Below are 21,209 nucleotides of genomic sequence, written 5' to 3'. Positions count from 1 at the left end.
AGTTGTAACTCCACCAGGAGAGGTTATAGTCACAATTTAAGATTATACAGCTAGAATATGGCAAAGCCAGGCTTTAGAGCCAGGATTTAAACTCAACTTCATCTGAATCCAGAGCCCTTGCTTATTCTTTCCATAATTCACGGAAGCTTGAGAAGTGGAACCAGGGGATTTCTAAGGTCCCTTCCAGTGCTGGGGTTCTATATAAGTATAACATGGATACAGGCATCGCTGACTTGACTGTGTTTTCCTTAATCATCCTTCTGGCCTCAATCACATTAAAATGATAATCTGTGACTCCAAAACTTTCTGAAATCTCCATCAAGAAAAGACCATTAAAAAAAAATCAACTTTTGTACTTTGTATCCCCTCTGAGCTTTCAGTAGAATGTAATCTAAAGTCCTCAAAATCTTTTTTCTTTCTTTCTTACAGGGTTTCTGGGAGAGACTGAGTTTATAATACAAATATACAGAAGACTAAGCTTTTAATATTTCTCAAAACTGTCATAATATAATGTCCTAATTTCTCGACTCATTTTACAAGTCTTAGAAGGTCTTAGAAGATCTTGAAATATTTGACCCAAGGTCAATTTTTCTGGCCTAAGTTCTGAGTCAGATTATTTTTAAATATTAGAATTAAAAAATTAGATTCATTAAAAAATTTTAGAATTAATTTTTTTTTTAAATTGGAGTCTGAAAATAAGCTTAGTTTACTCATCTTTGGGTCGAATGGCTTTATATGTGTGTTAAATGCTATTTTCTAGATTGAAGCTGAGCTGGCCAAGGAAAGAGCCCGACATTTAGTTGAATTTGAGGAGCAAACTCTGCTTTTTAAGGAAGAAGCTAAACTGGAACTTGATATTGAAAAGGAAAAACACCAAGAAATAATCCAAAAGTATAAGAAAGAACAAGAGGAATTACAAACAAAGGTCTGTCGTTATGATGTTCATTATTATTTAATGGGTTTGAAATTATAGATGTTGGCTATTTCCTTCTAAGAGCACTATACAGTATTTTTAACTCAAGGAGCTTCCCTCAGGGTCATTATGCCTTGGTTTTAGCTACATAGGTGGAATGGTCTGGATAGTCTCCAGAATGAATAGCTGAGATAAATCATATAAGCATGCAATACAACTATGTATGGAATTTTTTTCTACTAAAATAAACTTTTTTAAAAGATTTTTTTTATTATTTGAGAGAAAGAGCGAGAGTGAGAGTGAGAGAGAGAGATCATGAATGGGGGTGGGGGGAGGAGAACCAGACTCCCCACTGAGAGCTGAGCCAAACCTGGGGCTGGATCCCAAGACCCTGGGATCATGACCCAAGCCAGAAGTCAGACATTTAACCTACTGAGACACCCAGGTGCTCCAAAATAAACCTGTTTTTAAAACAGCATAAATTAGGTGCACTTGGGTGGCTCAGTCACTTAAACATCTGACTTCAGCTTGGGTCGTGATCTCAGGGTCCTGGGATCCAGCCCCAAGTTTGGCTCAGCTCTCAGTGGGGAGTCTGCTTCTCCCTCTCCCTCTATGCCTCCCCCCTTCATGCTCCTCCTCTCTCTCAAATGAATAAAATCTTTAAAATAATAAATAGAAATAAAAGAGCATAAATTATATAACTAATAATTAGCATGGTTAGATATTCCAACACCTCAGATTCCAACATCAAATGATAATGAGGTGTTTTACATAATTAACGTTTTACCAACAACTAAAGCCTATCTCCTTTAATTGCAAATATTTCCAATTCTAGATATTTTTGAATGAAGGGAAGTATTTTAAAAATGTAACCCACCTCCATAATTTCTGAAACAGCATGTCCTAAACATAATTTTTTTAAAGATTTCATTTTTAAGTAATCTCTACACCCAACATGGGGCTCAAACTCACAACCCCGAGATCAAGTCACATGCTCTTCCAACTGAGCCATCCAGGGGCACCCTAACCATAATCTAAGGTTTTGTTTAGGTTGCCCTGTTATTATAAGTCCTGGGTGTCATATATATGCATGTTTTTGTGTATATGTATATGTTTGTGTGTACATATATGTGTGTGTATATTAACCAAGACCCAGTGGGGAAATTGTACTTCGAATAAACTCACTAACAGTCTGTGTAAATTAAGTATCAAATGAGACTTAATGGCCTCTACTCTGGTGTACAGGAGATACAGTACAGCCTTTTCAATAGCACTGTGAACGATAGGCAGGGCCGCCCGCGTTGAGTATATGATAAGTACAAAATCACAAGGCCCTACGCTCAAAAAAGGCCACATATCACTTGGGTTTGATGCTATGCAATATTGTCTTGAAATTCTTAATAATTTTATCTTTGGATCTGTGTTTTGTATGTAAAGTTCTATTGGGACAATGGTGCACTTGCTGGGAGGCTGAAGTCTCACCTCACCCAAATTTCTACAACTCCTAGACTAGTTTTCTCCGAGAACAGCCCTCTTAAGGCAGGCCCCAACTTGCCAGAGGTTATGGTTTCTCAAAAGAAGTCATAAATCCAGATTTTGTAAGTGAATTCTCTTGATTTTTAAAAGCTGACTCCCTTTTTGAAGAGATCAAAACATATTTGTGGCTCTGTGAGTCTCCCCTCCCGAGGATAACCTGGTCTATTTCAGTGTTGGCTCTCCTCGGGATGATGGAAACTACTGCTCAGACCTAGCAATGACCCTCTTCCTTCCTGGATTAATTGAACATAATGGAATATTAATTTAGTTTTTAAAGTTACTAAGTGCGAATAGATTTCTTGCAGAAGTTATTTGTAATGTAAACTTAACAGTTGAAACAAATCTTGGATACATAGCTCTTAAGTAATAGTTCACAAAATCCTTGGAACTTTGGTCAATGAATGTTTTCCAGATTCTTCATGAACTGCTTTCTTGTTGTACTAGTATTTATACTATAAGGATATTCATAGCATACATAATAAGGATATATTTCATCAGAAGCAGCTTTGTTCTTCCTGGTTTGTTTTCTGTTCTTTGTTTTGTTTTTTAAGCAGAAGGAAAACAAGCAGTTTTTCGCTTCTAAAGACTCCCATGACTCTCAGGAAAAGCTGCTCGTCTTCGCTTGTCTCTTCATCTCTCATTCTCTTGTCTCTTTATCTAGAGGTACCACCTACACAGACAGTCTATTTTCAAAGTGTTCTGGTATTCTCTAGAATTGCACAGTCTAATATGTTAGCCATGTGTGGCAACTTTAATTTCAGTTAATTAAAATGAAATAAAATTTAAAATTCTGTTCCTCAGTCACATTAGCCACATTTTAAATGCTCACCAGCCAGTCCTGGCAAGCCAGAGCCTATTGAGCACATCTCTTCCCAACTCAGCAATGGGCCATGGTGAGAATATTTACACCATGGAGACTAGATACAAATCTGGCTTTTGTGCATATGGGAGTCAGTTGCTAAACATTTACTGACACACTACTATCAATAGGCACATGTGTCTAGTGGGTACCATATTGGACATCACAGAATATCCCTGTCACCACAGAAGGTTCTGTTGGGCAGTGCTGCTCTAGAAGGTGTGGTATCTGAGGTACCTCCAGTCATTGTATGTAAGAAAGAAAAAAAATATCCAGTGAAAACTTCTTGCTATGGTATGAGTAGAGTATAACTGCAGTGCTCCCCTATATGCATCCCCAAACATCCGGCATTTCTAGTTCCCAAAGCCACCCCATACTGAATCCAGACAGGCACCGGGATCAAGACTTGAGCTGTCCTTGGTAGCTCAATCCAGACACAGAGATTTATGTATTTCCAAGGATGCCCAAGTGATTAATATGCGATTCCATTTAAGGTGGTACATTTTAGTCTTAACTTTTAAAAAGAAAATCTTGGAGGCCTACATAATGTCATAGGATTTGTTTTCATTTGATCAGAAGAGTACATTGATTATTTAGAATAAACCTCTTAGAACCCTAAGAACTCTGTGGTTACCTAGAGATATTGTCTACAAACTAATACAAGATTTATCTTACAGATATCTGACTTAATCGCAGGCGCTACTAGAGAGCTGAGGCTGGAAGTGGCCACTCTTGAAGAAAAACTCCGTGACTCTTGTATCCGATATACTGAAGATTCTGAGTCAAAGGAGAAAGAAATCGAGAACCTTAAAAATTTGGTTGCAGAATTTGAATCCCGCTTGAAGAAGGAAATTGATAGTAAAGATTCTGTTTCAGAGGACTTGAGGAAGGAAATGCAGCAGAAGTCAGAGGAGCTAGAGAGAGCAATGCTGGCGCAAGCACAGCTAATACAGCAGTTTAAGCAGTCCCAGGAACAGGTAGGAACAGATGATGGTGCCATCGCGGACAGTGAAAGAGCACACGTTCCTTCCAAAAACCAGACAAGCAAATGAAAACGTGAAAGGCAGCCTGGTGTCATGCAAAGAGTCGGGGACTATTAGTCAGGGACTTGGAATTATATCCTGCTTGTGCTCTTTACTAGGCAATCACTTAACCTCTCTGCACCTGGCTTCCTTTTCTATAAAATGAATTCACTGAACTACATAATCTCTACAGTTTCCTGGCACTCAGGTCTATGTTGTAAATGACTATTTAAAACTTCTAAGACTAGGAATCTTTGTATATTTATGTCTGTTTTGATGTTAACTCTTTGCCAAAGAAACTTTTAGAGCACTTGCCACTTAAGTTCAGAAAATAATTTGGACAATATATTTTATTTTATTTTTTAAGATATTTATTTATTTATCTGAGAGAGAGAGAGAGAGAGCATGAGCAGGGGGAGGGGCAGAGGGACAGGCAGACTCCCCGCTGAGCAGAGAGCCCAGATGTGGGGCTGGATCCCAGGACCCTGAGATCATGACCTGAGCTGAAGGCAGACACTTAACCGTCTGAGCCACCCAGGAACCCCTGGACAATATATTTTAAAAGTAGTTTCTCTTTAGGGCTCTATCTTTCCGTCAACCTAAACTATAGGGTAATTTGCATGTGTTGGTCTTCTTTTTTATGTATGCATGATTATTTCAGCAATGTTTTTATTTAAACAGGAATAGACTTATTTTGATTTGAATTTTTTTTTCTAATAAAGTCTTATTTCTGAACTGCTAAGCAGTTTAGATCACACAGCATGGAGGAACCAAGATTCATATTTGAATCTCCATGATACAGTGTTTCCTATTTCAGGAAACCTGAATTCTAGTGATTCTTCTGAATTTCAAAGTGACCCTCAGGCTTAGCACTCAACATCTCCAAGCTTCATTTCCTTCCTTCCTTAATTCATTTTTCCTTCCTTCTTTCCTTCCTTCCTTCCTTCCTTCCTTCCTTCTTCCCTCCCTCCCTCCCTCCTTCCCTCCCTCCCTCTGTCCCTGGCTCCCTCCCTCCTCCCTTCTTTCCTTCCTTCCTTTTTCTTTTAAAATATCACTAAACATGCTACTTACCTCTCCAGATGTTTGGGGGGTCAGCTGATTGAGTATCTCCTGCCAGCACATAGCAGTGCAGTTTCCCTGATAAAGGGAGCTGCTTCACAGGCCAGGCAGGAGAGGGAAGGAAGAGCACAGATGGACTTAGTTCCACTGAAGAAATCCTAGGAAGGAGAGAGGTAATGAAGGTTTGCTTCAAATGAGACAGCAGTGGTGAAGCTCTAGAGAAGGGGCAGCAAGTTAAAGGAAAGAAAGGTCAAGGCAATTGGACCAGCAGGTTTTCTAACTCTTAAATCACCAAAGAAATGGCAATATGGAAAGTAAAGAGTAACCTACAAACTAGGACAAGTAGAAAAAGGTAGAAGAGTTGAATCCAGTAAAAATATAGTGAGCTTCTATCTAGGGGCCAGGCGCTGTGCTGGGCCCTATCTGTGCAATTATGAACAAGACTGACAACTTCCATTTCCTGCTCTCAAAGAAGAATTTAAAGACAATCTTATATGAGTAATTAAATTGACATCCAGGGGCGCCTGGATGGCTCAGTCAGTTAAGCGTCCAACTCTTGATTTCAGCTCAGGTCATGATCTCAGGGTCATGAGATCGAGCCTGCATCAGGCTCTGCATTGAGTGTGGAGCTTGCTTAAGATCCTCTCTCTCCCTCTCCCTATCCCTCTGCCTCTTCTGATCTCCCTTTCAAAAATTAATTAATTAATTAATTAATTAATTAATTAATTCGACCCGAACAAAAGCATAACATATAAAAAGCATAGACTAAAGTCTTAAAAATTGGCTTTAAGGACCTGTCTTGGTTATCCCTTGCTGCACAATAAATTATCCTCAAATTCAGTGGCTTCAAATAACAAACATTTACTATCTCACAGTTTCTGTGGGTCAGGATCTGAATGTGACTTAGTTGGTACCTCTGGCTTAAGACCTCTCTTGAGGTTGGTGTCAGGAGGTCAGGGGTACAGTTTTGTCTAAAGACTCAACTAGAGGAGGAGCTGTTTCCAGGCTCACTTAGTGGTTGTTAGCAGGATTTATTTTATTATCGCTGTTGGGCTGAAAGCCTTAGCACCTTGCTGGCTATGGTCAGAGGACTCCCTCAGTTCCTCACAGCAAGGACTTCTCCATAGAACAACTTTACACGTGACAGCTGGCTTCCCTGAGAGCAAGCAAGCTAGCAAGACTGAGAGTGCAAGAAAGGGTGTCTGAGACAGAAGCCACAGTCTTTAACCTAATCTCGGAAGTGACATCCCAATGCTTCTGCTAAATTCTGTTCATTATAAATGAGTCAGTAAGTCCAGCCCGCATTCAAAGCAAAGGGATTGCACAAGGGAGTGAATAAGCAAGAGAGCCTGGATAACTGGGGGCCATTCTAGAGGCTGCCAATCTCAGTGCCGCTGGCGGTAACTTTGGCAAGAGAAACTAGATTAAAAGTGAAGAGAGAATTTCTTTTTCAGACAAAAGGAGCTAGATGGGAAGCTCTTCCTGCTCATTAGTTGTAAAAGTAAGCCACTTAGAGATGGAGTTGTTGTTTTTTTTTATGCACACTTTTGAAATATACAAGACACTGGTTTGGCACATAAACAATCATTGATCATTACTGGGGAATAGAAAGGGTTCATTCCAAAAGTAAAGTTACCTAAGGATTTGCCGGGGGACAGACTTCCTTTAGCTGGGGTGAGAGGAAGGAAGGTAGATTAGATTTTCCATTAGAAGTTAAATAATTACCATTGAACTGTAAGAGTAAATAATTAAGGCTGCTTCTCTGGTTAAGCATGCCAAAGTCCAGCATATTCTTATAAAAAGAGGTAATGAGACAATAAAAATGATAGGATTTATGAGCCAGAAAGAATAGAGGTTGTAGCATGTAAAGTGAAAAACACTATTTTTGATCATACATTCCAGACACTTGAAATTTCTCAGATTCTGGAGAAATAAAGCTACATTTTAAGTGAAGAACAAATTCTCATTAGAATAAAGATAAAGATGGTCTAATAAGGAAGCTAATTAAGGGCAGGAAAGCCCTGTTCTCTTTCAAGGGGTCAGAGAATGGGTGGACTTTGCTTTTAATTGTTTAAAGAATGTTTTCAAGGATAGGAGGAAAGCCAGAGCCTCTAAAGGGCAAATGGGCATTCCTACATGGAGCAGGGATTATTGGAGAGCGTCCACAGAGACAATGAGGGTCAAGAAGGTGAAGCAACAAGAGGTGCAGGTGAATAAGAGGAGAAAACAGAACGTAAAACTGTATGGGAAATGTGAATGAGAAAAGAGGGCCCATGAAAATTCTTCATAGGGAGAAGACACACGTGTAAAAACAACAACAACAACAACAACAACAACATTTTTTTAAAGATTTTATTTATTTATTTATTTGACAGAGAGAAAGAACACAAGCAGGGGGAGCAGCAGTGGCAGTCAGAGGGCGAAGCAGGATCCCAGCTGAGCAAGGAGCCCGATGCGGGATTTGATCCCAGTATCCTGGGATCATGACCTGAGCTGAAGGCAGACACTTATCCAACTGAGCCACCCAGGCGCCCCTGAAATATTTTTTTAAAAGAAGAAAGAAGGGGAGCCTGGGTGGCACAGGGGTTGAGCGTCTGCCTTCGGCTCAGTGTGTGATCCCGGCGTTATGGGATCGAGCCCCACATCAGGCTCCTCCGCTGTGAGCCTGCTTCTTCCTCTCCCACTCCCCCTGCTTATGTTCCCTCTCTCGCTGGCTGTCTCTATCTCTGTCAAATAAATAAATAAAATCTTTAAAAAAAACATAAATAAATAAAATAAAATAAAAGAAGAAAGAAGTCAGAAAAGAAACTTAATATGTTAGAGAACAGAACATCATCATTTAAAACCAGGTTAAAATAGATCACATGCTTCTTGCTGCCAGTTTTCCTTCCTACTAGCTTCATATGAGTCCTGTCAAGACAGTGTGGCCTGGCCCCACTGTCAGGGGTCTTGTTGTAATCCAGAAGAAGAATGTGGTAAATTAAAAAAAAAAAAAAAAAAGTTCACATACAACTACCAAAGGAAAACCAGTATGGAATGTTCAATATTTTTGTGTCTTAAGATTATCAATAAGGAAAACAAAGGGACAGAAGTTTTAAATTCTGTCAGTTCCTCTAGCCATCTAATGAAACTCAAAGACATTCGAAGATAAAAAGGAATGCTCTTGGTTAAACGTGGAGAATTGAATGCATATGTTTATCGATGCTTCATCTCAAAACAGCACTAAAATGACAGTAAGTTAATAAAAAGTGAATACATCCATAAGGAAAGGAGAACAGGAGAGGAGGAGTTGACACCAGATGAAAGAGATGTTGATCAAATTTTGGAAAATAATTCAGAAGTAATTAGTAGACTGTAGGATGTTGAAACCTAATGCCCTTGGGGATTGGGGGAGTGGGGTGGAACCCTAAAAGGAGCAAATCCAATTATGTGGCACAGCGATGAAAAGTCTCAGGAATTGGAGACACGAGATCCTTCTGAAAGAGAGAAGAGTGGATCCGAAAATAGGATTGTTTGAATGATTGTAAAAGGAACATATAGATCCTCAGATGCGCTCTCTAACCCCTAAGCAACCTTCACTCACCACTCTGCTAAGATACCAAAGATTTACATTCTAGAAAAACTGAACGTGAGGGGCTTTGGACCTGAGGATACAGAACAGCAGAACGTAGGAGAAGGCTGGAATGAAAGTATGTATATTAAAAGAGTGAGACCTTCTGGTCCACTTTACCCACTTACTTCCCAGAACACAGACAACTAGGTTTATATATCAACAGCTAGGAAATTGGAAGTGCCCTCTCTGGAGAAATGAGGTGGCTTGAAAGAAAAAAAAAAAAGAAAAGACCTATGAATCCTGATAATTGGGGTCTCCCAGTGAAATGGCAATAGTCATGTCTTATCTATCCACTAAGAAGTATACCCATCATTAATCCCTCACATAGGCCCACAGAGCTTCCAGTAACATTTTGGAGACTCCTTTTTAAACATGAACAGCCAACAGATCAGCGAACGTTTTAGGAACACCTCTAATATGAGGCAGAAACAAGGATCAAACAAATAAACAAAACAGAACTCAGAAGAAAAAGATACAAAAAGATGCAGGGAGCAAATGTAAGCTTCAAAAAAGAATAATTAATATCCTCAGGGAGGAAAGAAAAGATATTGCATCCATAGAACATGAGCAGGAGGCTATGAATAAAGAATAAGAATAAATATTAAGATATAAGAGCTGAAGTAAAAAAAATCAATACTTGTTAGATGATAAAGATGAAAAAAATCTCCCAGAAAGTAGAAGAAAAAGGCAGAGATAGAGAAAAGAAAAGAAAATTAGAAAAAGAAAATTAGAGGAAATAAGGAAAGAGAGAACAGAAGTAAGCAGCAGAAGAAAATTATCCAGAAACTAATCAAGATCGTTTCCACGTAAGGAAGGACATACATTTCTCTAATGGATGCTAGAACAACCACACCAAAGCACTTCATCATGAAATAACAACACCTTAAGGATAAATATAAGTACTTAGTTTCTGAGCTGGGGGGGGGGGTCACTTAAAAAGGATCAGGAATCAAAATGGCTTTAGAATTCTTAACAACAGCAGTAGAAACTAGAAGACAGTGGCTTCCACATTCTGAAGAAAAACTATTTTCAACCTACAATTCTATAGCCTGCCAAATGATCAATCAAGCTAGTGTCAAATAAGCATATTCTTAGATATTAGAGTTCTCAAAAATGATACTTCCCTTTGCAGCCTTTCTTGGGAAGTTATCAGATGATATATGACACCACGATGAGGGAACAAAATAAGAAAGGAGAAGATACAGGAATCGGGAAGTAAGAGTTCCAACACAGGAGAGAAGTGGAGAGAATCCCTAGGACTGTGGTAGGGAGAAATCCAAGAATTACAGCAGGGCAACAGATTTAGAGAACAGCCAGTCTGGGTTCGGCAGAAGAACGGAGGGTTTTTAGAAGTATGTTTCCAAGAACAAACAGAAGCTGTTGCATTACATGAGAGTTTGAACATATTGAAAGGATATTTACATTTCTATAAGTGGGTTTGATGGAAAATTAGTAATCAGCACCTAGAACCCTGAGCAGATAAATAGTGGGACAATGATTAACTTTGGAAGGAAGCTATGCAAGAAGGGAGATGTAATCACCGTACACTGCGTGGCTCAGGTATACATAATATTTATATACTATGATCATATAAAGTAAAATATAGATTTGACTAAAAATCATGATGGAGATTGGGAAGATTTTCCAATAAAACTGTGATAGAAATTTCTCCCAGGAGAAGAGAAACATCTGCTCTGAGAGGGGGGAGGAGGGTGAAACATCTACTAGGAGTTGGAATAGGAAGCTAAATCTTCATTTTCCATTCTGTGAAGCTGGTAGATAATGACTTCAAAACTGAAAAACCATGAGATAACTGCATAATGTTATTATATAGGAAAATTGAAATAAATACCACAAGAAACTGCTTAAAAACCTGAAAATGGTTATTCCTGGGACGTAGGACTTGAAAGTGTGAAGGTGTGCTTTTTTCATTATACTATAGTACTATTTTAATTTTTAAATATGTATGAGATATTACTTTAATTTTAAAAAATAATTTAAAACAGTAGAAAGGAGTAGCTTACAAAAAGGACCTAATAGAAAGGGTAGCAGAGGATAGCATAAAAGACAAGGTTTTAGAACATGTAAACAGGTTTTTAAAAAATAGATCCTGGGGCATCTGGGCTCAGGTGATTAAGCATCTGACTCTTGATCTCGGCTCCGGTCATGATCTCAGGGTCATGGGATCGAGCCCCGCTTCTGGCTCCGCGTTCAGTGCAGAGTCTGAGATTCTTTTCCTTTCTCTATCCTTCCCCCTCTGCCCCTCTCCCAACTCATGTGCATGTCTTCTCTCTCTCTCAGTCTCTAAATAAATAAATAAATAACTAAATAAATCTTTAGAAAATAAAAATAAAAAATAGATGCTAAGAAGAAAAAGAGAGTTAAGGGATACTTTCTGAAAGAGAGGTCCTGTGGGAGATGAGGTAGTCAGAGGACTCTCTGAGGAGGTAATATTCAAGCAGACCTGAAGTGAGGAGATGAACATTCCAGGCAGAGGAAATGTGAAGGATAAAGGCCCTGCAGCAAAGAACATCCTGGGAACCTTGAAGAAACCACAAGGAAGTGAGCAAGCATTGCTGAAGCTTAGTGAGCAAGGAGGACAGTGTTAGAAAGCAAGGTTGGAGGGACCAATTCATGTGGAGTCTGTAGTCTTGCAGCAAGGACTTTGGATTGTTTTCTTAGTGTGATGGAAAGCCACCTGGATATTATGAACAAGGCAGTGACATGATCTGATTTATTGTTAGAGGGTAACTCTGACTGCTGTGTAGAAAATAGGTTGAAGGGAGGCAAAAATGAAAGCAGGAGCACCAATTGCAAAGCTCTTGAGAAGGTCTAGAAAAGCATGGATGGTCATAGTGCTGAAGAAGGTAAGAAGTGGCCAGATTCAGGATATATTTTCAAGGTAGAGGCAACAGAAATTGCTAATGGGTGAGACGATGTGAAAGCAGAAGAGGGATCAAGGATAACTCCAAAGTTTGGAATGTCAGCAACCGAGGGAGCTAAAGTGCCATTTATTGCGATGGGAAACACTAGGAAAGGAATACAACTTGGGAGAAATATCAAGAATTTGTTTTCGCACATGTTAATCTTAATGTGTCTATTAGATATCCAAATGGAGGTATTGAATGGGCAGTATGTTTGGGGGAAGGCTGGCTAGAGATTGATTTTGAGACAACCACATGTAGCTGATACTTAAGCCTGGGTACTGAATGAGATCATCCAGGAAATTGAGGTAATAGAGGGCTGAGAACAGGCACTCCCAACTTTTAGAGGCTGGGAGGAGGAGAAACCAGAAATGGTGACAGAGAAGGAATGTCTAATGAGGGAGGAGGAAAACTAGAGAACACTAGCAAGGACTCTAAAGAGAAAAAGAATTTAAAGAAGGGAGCACACAACTTCTATGGGGCCGCAATCCTTTATACACAATGTTGATTTCAGATAGGTTTTGGAATTCAAATTATTTCATATTTTAAAGTACCTATGCCCCCAGCGATCTAAGGCAGGCCCTCCCATGCAATGACATCAGTATTTCTGCAGTGAAGCATAGGAATGGCCCCACTGAGTGAAATAAAGATTATCGGTCCTGTCAGATTTTATTACCAAATATTCTGAGTTACACAGAGTTTTCTTCTCAGAGCTTTGTGGGTGTCAACATTGTGGCTAATGGATTGTAGATGTGCACTCGCTTTCTTGACAACAGCTATTTTTGTTGGTTTGCTCATTCACCAGACCATCTCGTGGATATGATTTTGTTTAGAAAAACAAAAAAGGAGAGTACATGAGGTCGCTCTGTAGGGTTACTGACACAGACAGGCGATAGGAACAGTGAAGGAAGAATTTTCCCCACACTATCTACATTGGTTACTTTTTGTGGGGTAGGGAAATGGCAGGGGTTTCAGTTCTTATACTTTTCAAAAATTGGGGGATCATGGGTGACTTAAAACTTTTTGGTGTTTTAAAAATATTTTTAAAAGATAAAATCTATTTAAAAAGAAAACTCATTTATTTAGGAAAGTTTATTCATAAATCTGGCAACAATGGATTTATGTAAACTCAAAGATTAAATCTGAGGAATACATGGTGTTTGCAAACACAAATAACTTTTTTTGCAAGAGGGATTTGCTTAGTTTTATGATGTGCATTTTCTATATTTACATATTCAATTGATACAGATAAAATGCCACACATTTCTCTGGTAATTCCATTTATGAGAAAACAAAGTACCAGTTAGTATAGCAACAAACGAGTAGTTCTCAACTTTGGGACCAAATTAAATTAGATCATCTGAATTTCTTCTCTAACCTCTGGCTCCAAAGGGAGCAGGGGGAGAACTGGGAAAGCTTTTACAGGCCACAGGCTATTCCTAGGGTTGGTTGGCAGGGAGAATGGGTGAACTGACAGCCTGAGAACCTTAATGGTGGGGCATGGGGCAGTCAGGAGTGTGGCGGTCAGACCGAGAGGCTTCAGCAGTGGAGAGGGAGGGCTAAACAAGACTGCCTTTTACATGTCGGAGACTGTCCTGATACAAAGTATAGATGCTAAAAAATTGACAGAATGAGAAAAAAATACAGAGAAATTGCTTCTGTTGTACTTAATTAATACCAGTTAAATCCTAAGTAGATTATTGACTTAGAAAAATGAATCCTGAATTCTGTGCCTTCATGGGCTCTTCCTCCCCATTCTGAAAACCTGCTCTGGAAGCATTTTAGTCTAAGGGATTATTTCCCTGTTTCTACTCCTATTTTGATATATCAGCAGTAGCTATTTCACAGTGCCCATTATGTTTGTGAGCATTGGAATACAATTTTAGAACAACCTGCCTAACATTCATCTTACTTCTTTCCTGGAAATATATTCACATTCTCATTCCTGCCTTACCAACGGGCCATTTCCGCTGTTTTTCTGCAGTGTTTTGGGCTGATCAGATTAGTTGACCAGAAGCCTTAAATGGAAGGCTAGCTCTTACTCATCGTTCTGGTTTCCACACCTTTCCCACAGTTTCCCTTTGTCTCAGCTACCCCCCGTGCCCAGCCCCCAAGTTGTTCAGCCATCCACTCACCCTGGGATATATCTAGTTTGGGTGGATGTAAACTATAATCTGATCATACCATGACTGGTTCAGACCTCACTGGGTATAAAGCATGAAGAAAGACACCCATCTGTGCCTATTCTTCACTGAAGACTTGCTTTCCTGGCATGTTCCCCCCAATTTCCAAATTCTGGTGATTGCCATCACAAGTGGGACTCTCACCTTCAGAGTGATCAAGTTGGCCAGCAAAGCCTTCTCTTGTTTCTTCTACTGTTTTTGGAATTGAAAGCAATCCAGCTGTCTCTAAGGATAAAAATGAAAACAAACATAAAAATAAACCACACTTACATTGCAAAGAGTGGGGAAAATTGGCCATTTTTTTAATATTAGAAATTTCAAACAGATGGTGAGCTAATTTATATTTTCATTTTGACATTTACTTACCCAGTGGGAGTGCAATTAAGCCATATTTTAAACCCACTCAAAGGGGCCTTCATCTGAAAATGTCATAGATGTATCTACAGAATAATGCTCTTCACCATCAACAGAGCTTAAGGACCCAGAAACAGTAGTTATTCCATGCCCAGACCACCCTAATCAAGGGGCACATGGGATAGGAACCTCCTCTGTGAAAACGCTGGCCTCCTACTATCCTCCCTGCCTCCCATCTTGCCCCACTTGGGGCCATTTTCCCCAGAGCTAGCAATGGGATCTTCCCTTAATGCAGATTTGACCATGCCAGCCCCCTACTTGAAATGAACCTTTCAATGACTCCATATAGCCCTCAGAATTAAATTAAAACTCTAGTATTATCATGTTACTAAAGTCATCTTCAATCTGACCCTGCTCACTCTTCTCTGCCTCAGTCTTCGTCTCTCCTCCCCTTGTGCACTCTGCACCTGAGTCCTACTGAGCTATGTGTCATCCCAAGATGTGCCTCTTCCTCTCGCAGTGCCAGGCATTGGCCTTCACTGCCCACTTTGCCCGGAAAACCCCACTGCCCCTTCTTCACCTGGCTCATGCCTCACTTTTCATTTTGATTTACAGTTTAGTTGCGATCCAGTGATACAATTTTATCATGCTGAGATATGGCCAAAGATAATCTTACCTGAAACATTTAGAATGTTGTGGCTTCACTGATTATTCTCATGTTTGCCCAGGATTTTCCATCTTATTGCACTTCCATCTTACAAATTTTCCTATGTTGTTCAATGCAAACACACATTAAAATGCTGTAACAATACAACCTTCCAAAAACACAGCCCCAAGAGACATTTTGCCTAAATCACTGAAAGCAATCTAATCACAAGTGAATGATTCTTTTCCACACATGATGGAATTTTCCACTAATGGGTCTTACTGACTCTGGCCACATCCACGTGTGCTCTTGTCATGCCCCGTCACACACAGTCCATCCCTGAAATAGCAATCCTCTCAGCTTGATGTGTTCTATTTCCATTTTGTTACCCCATCGTTGGGTAAATTATAACATCTGAATTGCCAGTTGTACAAAACTGTGTTATAGTCTCAATTTTAAAAGAGGATGGTAGCAGGGGTGCCTGGGTGGCTCAGTCGGTTAAGCGTCTGACTCTTAATTTCAGCTCAGGCCATGATCTCAGTGTTGTGAGATCAAGCCCTGCTTCGCAGTCTGCACTGGGCATGGAGCCCGCTTCAGATTTCCACCTCTCTCTCTCTGCACTCCCTTAAAAAAAAAAAATGTGGTAGCAGAGGATATGCAGATATTATGAGAATCACCTGAGATTTCACAGCATTTGTGGCAAAGACAAAAATAGAAGTTCTAACTCTGTAGCCTGTTTTCAGTTCAGAGGTCCTCCCAGTTTGGAAATAATAGAAGAAGGAGAAATAGTCCTTTGTACTGGAAGCTAATAGCCTTGAAGAAGGATGAGTTCCAGAGCAGTGGGCCCCAGACCAAGATGGTCAGCAGCCCTTCCAAAGTTCAGTCTGGAGTTGGCGGGCACTTTGCTCCCATTATACTTGCTATGGGGACATCTTTGGGTTCACTCCACCTTTTCATTCCCTCCTTCAGTGGAGTGTCATTTGCCTAAAATAGCTTTTAAGTGACTTGCTTTATGGATGTTTTCCATAGAACACTGCTTCTTTCCTTTCAGACTTGAATTTAATTTTAGTAAATGGATTGAATTTTATTTTTCTTTTAATGAGAGCTCTTGTCATCACATCACCCATCACGTTATCCTTCCATATTGGTGGACCTGTTATTCATGTCACCAATTTATTGACCTCATTAGTTAACTGCTATTCATTCTTTTCTTTTATATATTCAAATAAACTTAAGTCTTTCTTATAGCTTTCTTAAGGGAATTTTTTATACTAAGTTATTGAAAGCCCCTGAAATCTAATCACTTTAACACATTTTGCCAGCTAACTCACTAGTAGAGAGGAAATAATGCATTGATGGTTGTGCCTTTTAAAATAAAGTTGATTATGTTTAGAAAACTTGAGCAAAACCAAATGAAGTGTCTTACTTTTTTTTTTTTTATTCCTTCCATGTCCTAGAACAAAATGGCCCCTGCATACTTGATATAATTAATTAGACAATTCATTTAGTCATGGGCCGCTTAGAGCAGGGTTCTGGAAGCAGGCAGGACCCTACCCACTTCAGAGCTGGGTTACTCTCAGCAAGTTACATAAGCAGTGGGGCTTCCGTGTCTTTCTTTGTCAAATATATTTGTTGAGAGCAGGAAATGAGATGACACTTAACATAGCAACTGATTAATCTTCTCTAGCCCACCCTCCCTTACCTTTTCAACAAGTATTTTGGGTAGAGTTAATGAAAACCAGATGAGAAAGTCACAAACACCATCCTTGGTCTCCAATTCCTCAAAAAAAAAAAAAAAAAAAAAAAAAAAAAAAAAAAAACCCAAACAACAACAACAAAACAAAAACAAAACAACAACACCACCAAAAAAAACCAACCTAACTGGAATCAAATACTTAACCCTCATGATTTTAAAAAAATATATGATTATATGGACACACTTGTATGTTAATAACATATGTAAATGATGAGGCTTTGTTTGATCCAGACATGCTGTTGATTTTATAGAAAATTATGGAGCAACTGTTCATCTGGAATTGTGCCATATTCTTCAATTCTGATTACCAAATTTGGAATCGAATAGAGTTCTGATCATAATCCCAAAAAACTCAAATACCGGAAGATGCTACTTTCTCGGATGCTTTGTTATTTAGTTCCACTGACAGCAGATTAGTCAGTGAAGCCTTAGGTAGTAAGTAAACACTTCCCACTGAGAGTCAGATTTGGAAATGCCTTGGATAGTTTTACAAGCAAACTAACCTGATGGAAATTCATTTTTAGTTGAAGAATCCTATGGCACAACCATTTTAATTGTGTACTGCCTTAAATTGTTGCCTTTTCAACCTCTTTTGACACATTCTACAGACATGAATGTCAGGAGGTTAGAAAGATCCAAGACCTAATTCTTACCATGGGCTTTGAAGTAATTTGTATGAATTCCATAGATGAAAGATGGGTAACTCTTCAACCTAAACTGTAGAGTTTCAGAATTTGAGGGGGCCTTAGTGATCTCTAGTCTAGGCACACATTCAAAGCTTTAATTTGCTCCAGTATATCCCAGTCAAGTGAGACTCAACCCTTCAAAGTATCCTCCGGACAGCTCTGGCTATGAAAAAGTTCTTCCTTATCTTTAGCCCCAAAGATTCTACCCTTGGCTCCAAATTCTGTTAGAGACATAAAACAATGGCTCTGCTCAAACTCATGAGGCTGCGAACTTCTTGAGGGCAGGTATCGTATCCACTCTTGTATCTACAGCTTCTAGTGACTTGATAAATGATTGTTGAATGGCATTAAAAGCAAAAGATGTTCTTCTTTATTTTGGTATATATCTCACAAATAGCAAATGATCAGTATATTTAAGTTCTCTTGAGAAAGCATCATATAAAGTAACTGATTTTATTGTTTAAATGTCATAGCTGATATGTTTAACACTTTCAGTCTTATAATTCAAGCAATTTTATCTGTCTTATGTATTGCAGTTTACCTTCATTATAGAATAACATACTTGCCCCTACAAATATTAACTATTAGACATCACATGTGCCTACAAGCTGAAACTCCACTAAAGTAGGCTTTAGAAGATCTGGGTTCCAGCCCCAGCCCCCCACTACCTATCTGAGTGATCCTGGCTCTTGTTTCCTATTCTGCAAACTGCAAGGGTTGAACCAGATGTCCTCTTAAAGTTCTTTCCAGCTTCACAAATCATTTGCGTTTTCGACTTGTCTGTCCCATGTGGTAAGAGTATCCACAAAGACAGTCAAAGACAAGACTTTTGATTTCTGGTTCAGTTCTCCACTTCTATTACCAACCATTTTCCATATGTACAGTTTAAAGCTAGGGATGCTTTCCCCTGTCTTTTCTCATTTCAGAACACTTTTCTTCAGGAAACAGTGCGTAGGGAGTGTGAAGAACGCTTTGAACTGACAGAGGCTTTGGGTCAAGCCAGAGAACAGCTTCTGGAGCTCAGGAAGCTCAGTGGAAGTTCACCTTTGTCACGGTGTTCCCTTCACCAGGGCAGCCTCACCTCGTCCGCTGCCGTGGTCAATCACCAGGGAGAGAGAAGCCTCCTGAGCCCGAACTCTGGAAAAGGAATCAAAATCCCCAGCCTGCACAGAGTGTCAAAACCCACCGCTTCCCCAACCTCGGCTCAGTCCAAGAGGGTCAGCAGCTCAGGTTTGCCCACTGTCCCCCAGCCCCATCCTCCCAGGGGTGGAGCATCTTCGATAAATGAGACCAGACGAAGACTGGCTGCCATTCTGCGGAGGAGACTGAGTCAGCAGTGACTGATCCAGTCGAGAGCAGCTCCACGCAGCACGCCTGGTCTTCCCCAGTGCGCCAGAGATGCGCTGTGAGTGAGGATGACAAAGGTCAAATTATTATCACAGATCAAGAATGCATGTTTATAGATATCTTTAATAGGGTAATTGGAGAAACTAGGATTTGTCAAGCTACATTTCCTAAGAGACCTTTGAAATTGCAGCAGATAATGAAGTTGTTGATATTCCAGAGGGCCAATTTCTCTATTTCTATATTGCATGTTTAGATGTGTTCTATGACTATGCCCTTTTAGAGATCATAGGTAAAAATTTTCACTCATAGCATCTTTGCTATTTTTTTTTTTTTGCACCATTACAAGCAGATATATTTCCACAAAAAACAGATTGTGTTGGTTCTGTCGGTGTTTGTTCCTTTGTTTGTTGAGCTGAATGAGTTAAATAGATGTAATTCATATACCAAATAGAAAATGGAAGTACTTTCAACCTAAATTTGATAATTTCCAAAATGTTTAGTTCAAATATTCACAGAATTCATCATCATCATCATAGAAACCTTCTCTTTTTCATATCACAATCTAATTGGTTGATCTAATTTCTTTTTAGGCCAGAAGTAATGATAGGTACCCTTCAAGAAGGCAGTCTTCCCTGTGAACCTGGGACCTTCTAGAAAAAGGGCAGCAACTCCAGTTCAAGGAAAAGGTGGTTTACTTTTCAAACTATAGAGATTATTTTTTTTCAAAAACAAAGAGCCTGGCTGACCATACAAATATTTCTTGGTAGAGATTTTCTACCTTGAATGCTTTTTGGTAATCACAGTCAGATTTTTATTTGAACTTGTATCCTTCAACCATTGGGAAAAGAACTAGTTCAAGACTGTTCTATGGAGGCACATAGTGCTCATTTGGAGTTCCCATTTTATTACTCCCCAAGATGGGCAACTGGTTAACATATTTTGTATTTTCAGAGTGAAAAATTAAAACCAGCAACCAAACCAGCTATTTTAAGTTATAAAGCTTTAGGCCCCTCCTATTTCTTAAAACATAACTCTTTACCTTAAGCTAGTGTTTGCCTATCTTTTTCCCCTTCAAAATGAAATGTATTTTTCTTTCAAGACTGACTTTACTTAAATTCTTCATTTGACTGTATCAGGGACATCCAGGCTTCTTACTCCCATATGAGGATATAGTAACACATGCGAAATATGGCACGTAAAACTCTCCTCTGTTTGGCTCTCATATTCATTAGAGAATCCAAAGGTACTTCCCATCTGGGGAAAAAAAAAAAAAAAGTAAAGCTACTAAGTAAATTCAGGTTTATGTCTAATCTTTCAAAAGATTAGTGTAATCTACCAGTAGAGTATTTTAACCTCAAAAAGAAAAGGAAATTTTCACATTAGGTCTGCTGATTTCCCTGACTAGTGTAAGTAAGTACGTCTTGTGTTAAGGCTTAGGATGCTGAGTTTCGCTTTATAGAGATCAGTATTCCCTATAATGGCATTTGACAAGAGAACAAAACATCATAGAATGCTGACCCCCAACCATCTCTTTCCAAATAAGGAATAGATGCCCAAAGAGGTCTGACTTGGCTAAAACATCACAGCTAATTAGTGACAGAGCTAAAACCAGACCACTGTTAACTTTCCACCTCCATTTCCACTTTTCCATTCATCAGATTTCCCCAGCCTCCATCATGACAGAAGCCCTACAGAGTATTTACCTAATATTTTCTTTAAATGCATTCACTTTTTAAACTTAAAGTTATGTAAAAAGAAAACTTGACCCAAGAAAGAATAATTGTAGAGTAATGAGTTTGATTTGCTGGGTATATTTTTCCTAATACTTTAAAATAAATGTGTATCTATTAAAATACGAAATCTTGATTGGTGTACCCCCTAAACTCGTCTTGTATAATGATGGTAGTACTCATGCCACACTCTGGGAACCTCGATGTTCCTGATCTGGTATTTGCATGTTTATTGCAAATACTGGTGACGTAAGGTAGATGGCAAAAGCTAGTGAAAACTTTAGTAAAAGCCTACAAGAATATTTGGGGCAGCAGTCTTTGTCATCAGATGATACATGTTTTTCCACAGTCTCGCAATTTCAGCTCCCTTCAGGAGCCATGGGGATACATTTTTCCTAAATTATGAACAGATTTAAATTTGTAAAGAAAGTCACACATAAGCTTTTCTAAAGCAATGTAAAGGCCATCAGTGCAAAACCTGGTTTCTTTGCTGTTACTCTCTTGCATTATAATGAGTAATTATGTAAATAATCTTAGAATAGAGTCAGAATGTGCAGTAAGGCTGTGTTATATTCCACAAG

At 39.1% G+C, this 21,209-nt stretch overlaps 1 protein-coding gene across 4 annotated transcripts in view; it reads left to right on the top strand.

Moving 5' to 3' along the window:
• The window catches only part of LEKR1 (leucine, glutamate and lysine rich 1), a 169,940-nt gene extending 149,182 nt beyond the window's left edge, over positions 1 to 20,758 (top strand). For all 4 annotated transcript variants that reach the window (XM_026497347.4, XM_057315998.1, XM_057315997.1 and 1 more), the window contains 3 exons: positions 761 to 925; positions 3,986 to 4,285; positions 18,478 to 20,758. In XM_026497347.4, coding sequence (XP_026353132.2) covers positions 761 to 925; positions 3,986 to 4,285; positions 18,478 to 18,891 — 879 coding nt within the window. In that variant the 3' untranslated portion in view covers positions 18,892 to 20,758. The remainder of the gene's footprint in view (positions 1 to 760; positions 926 to 3,985; positions 4,286 to 18,477) is intronic.
• Positions 20,759 to 21,209: the final 451 nt, after the last annotated feature.

Source organism: Ursus arctos, unplaced genomic scaffold, assembly GCF_023065955.2.
Source record: "Ursus arctos isolate Adak ecotype North America unplaced genomic scaffold, UrsArc2.0 scaffold_20, whole genome shotgun sequence".
NCBI lineage: Eukaryota > Metazoa > Chordata > Mammalia > Carnivora > Ursidae > Ursus > Ursus arctos.
This window is presented reverse-complemented; position numbering and strand designations above follow the sequence as displayed.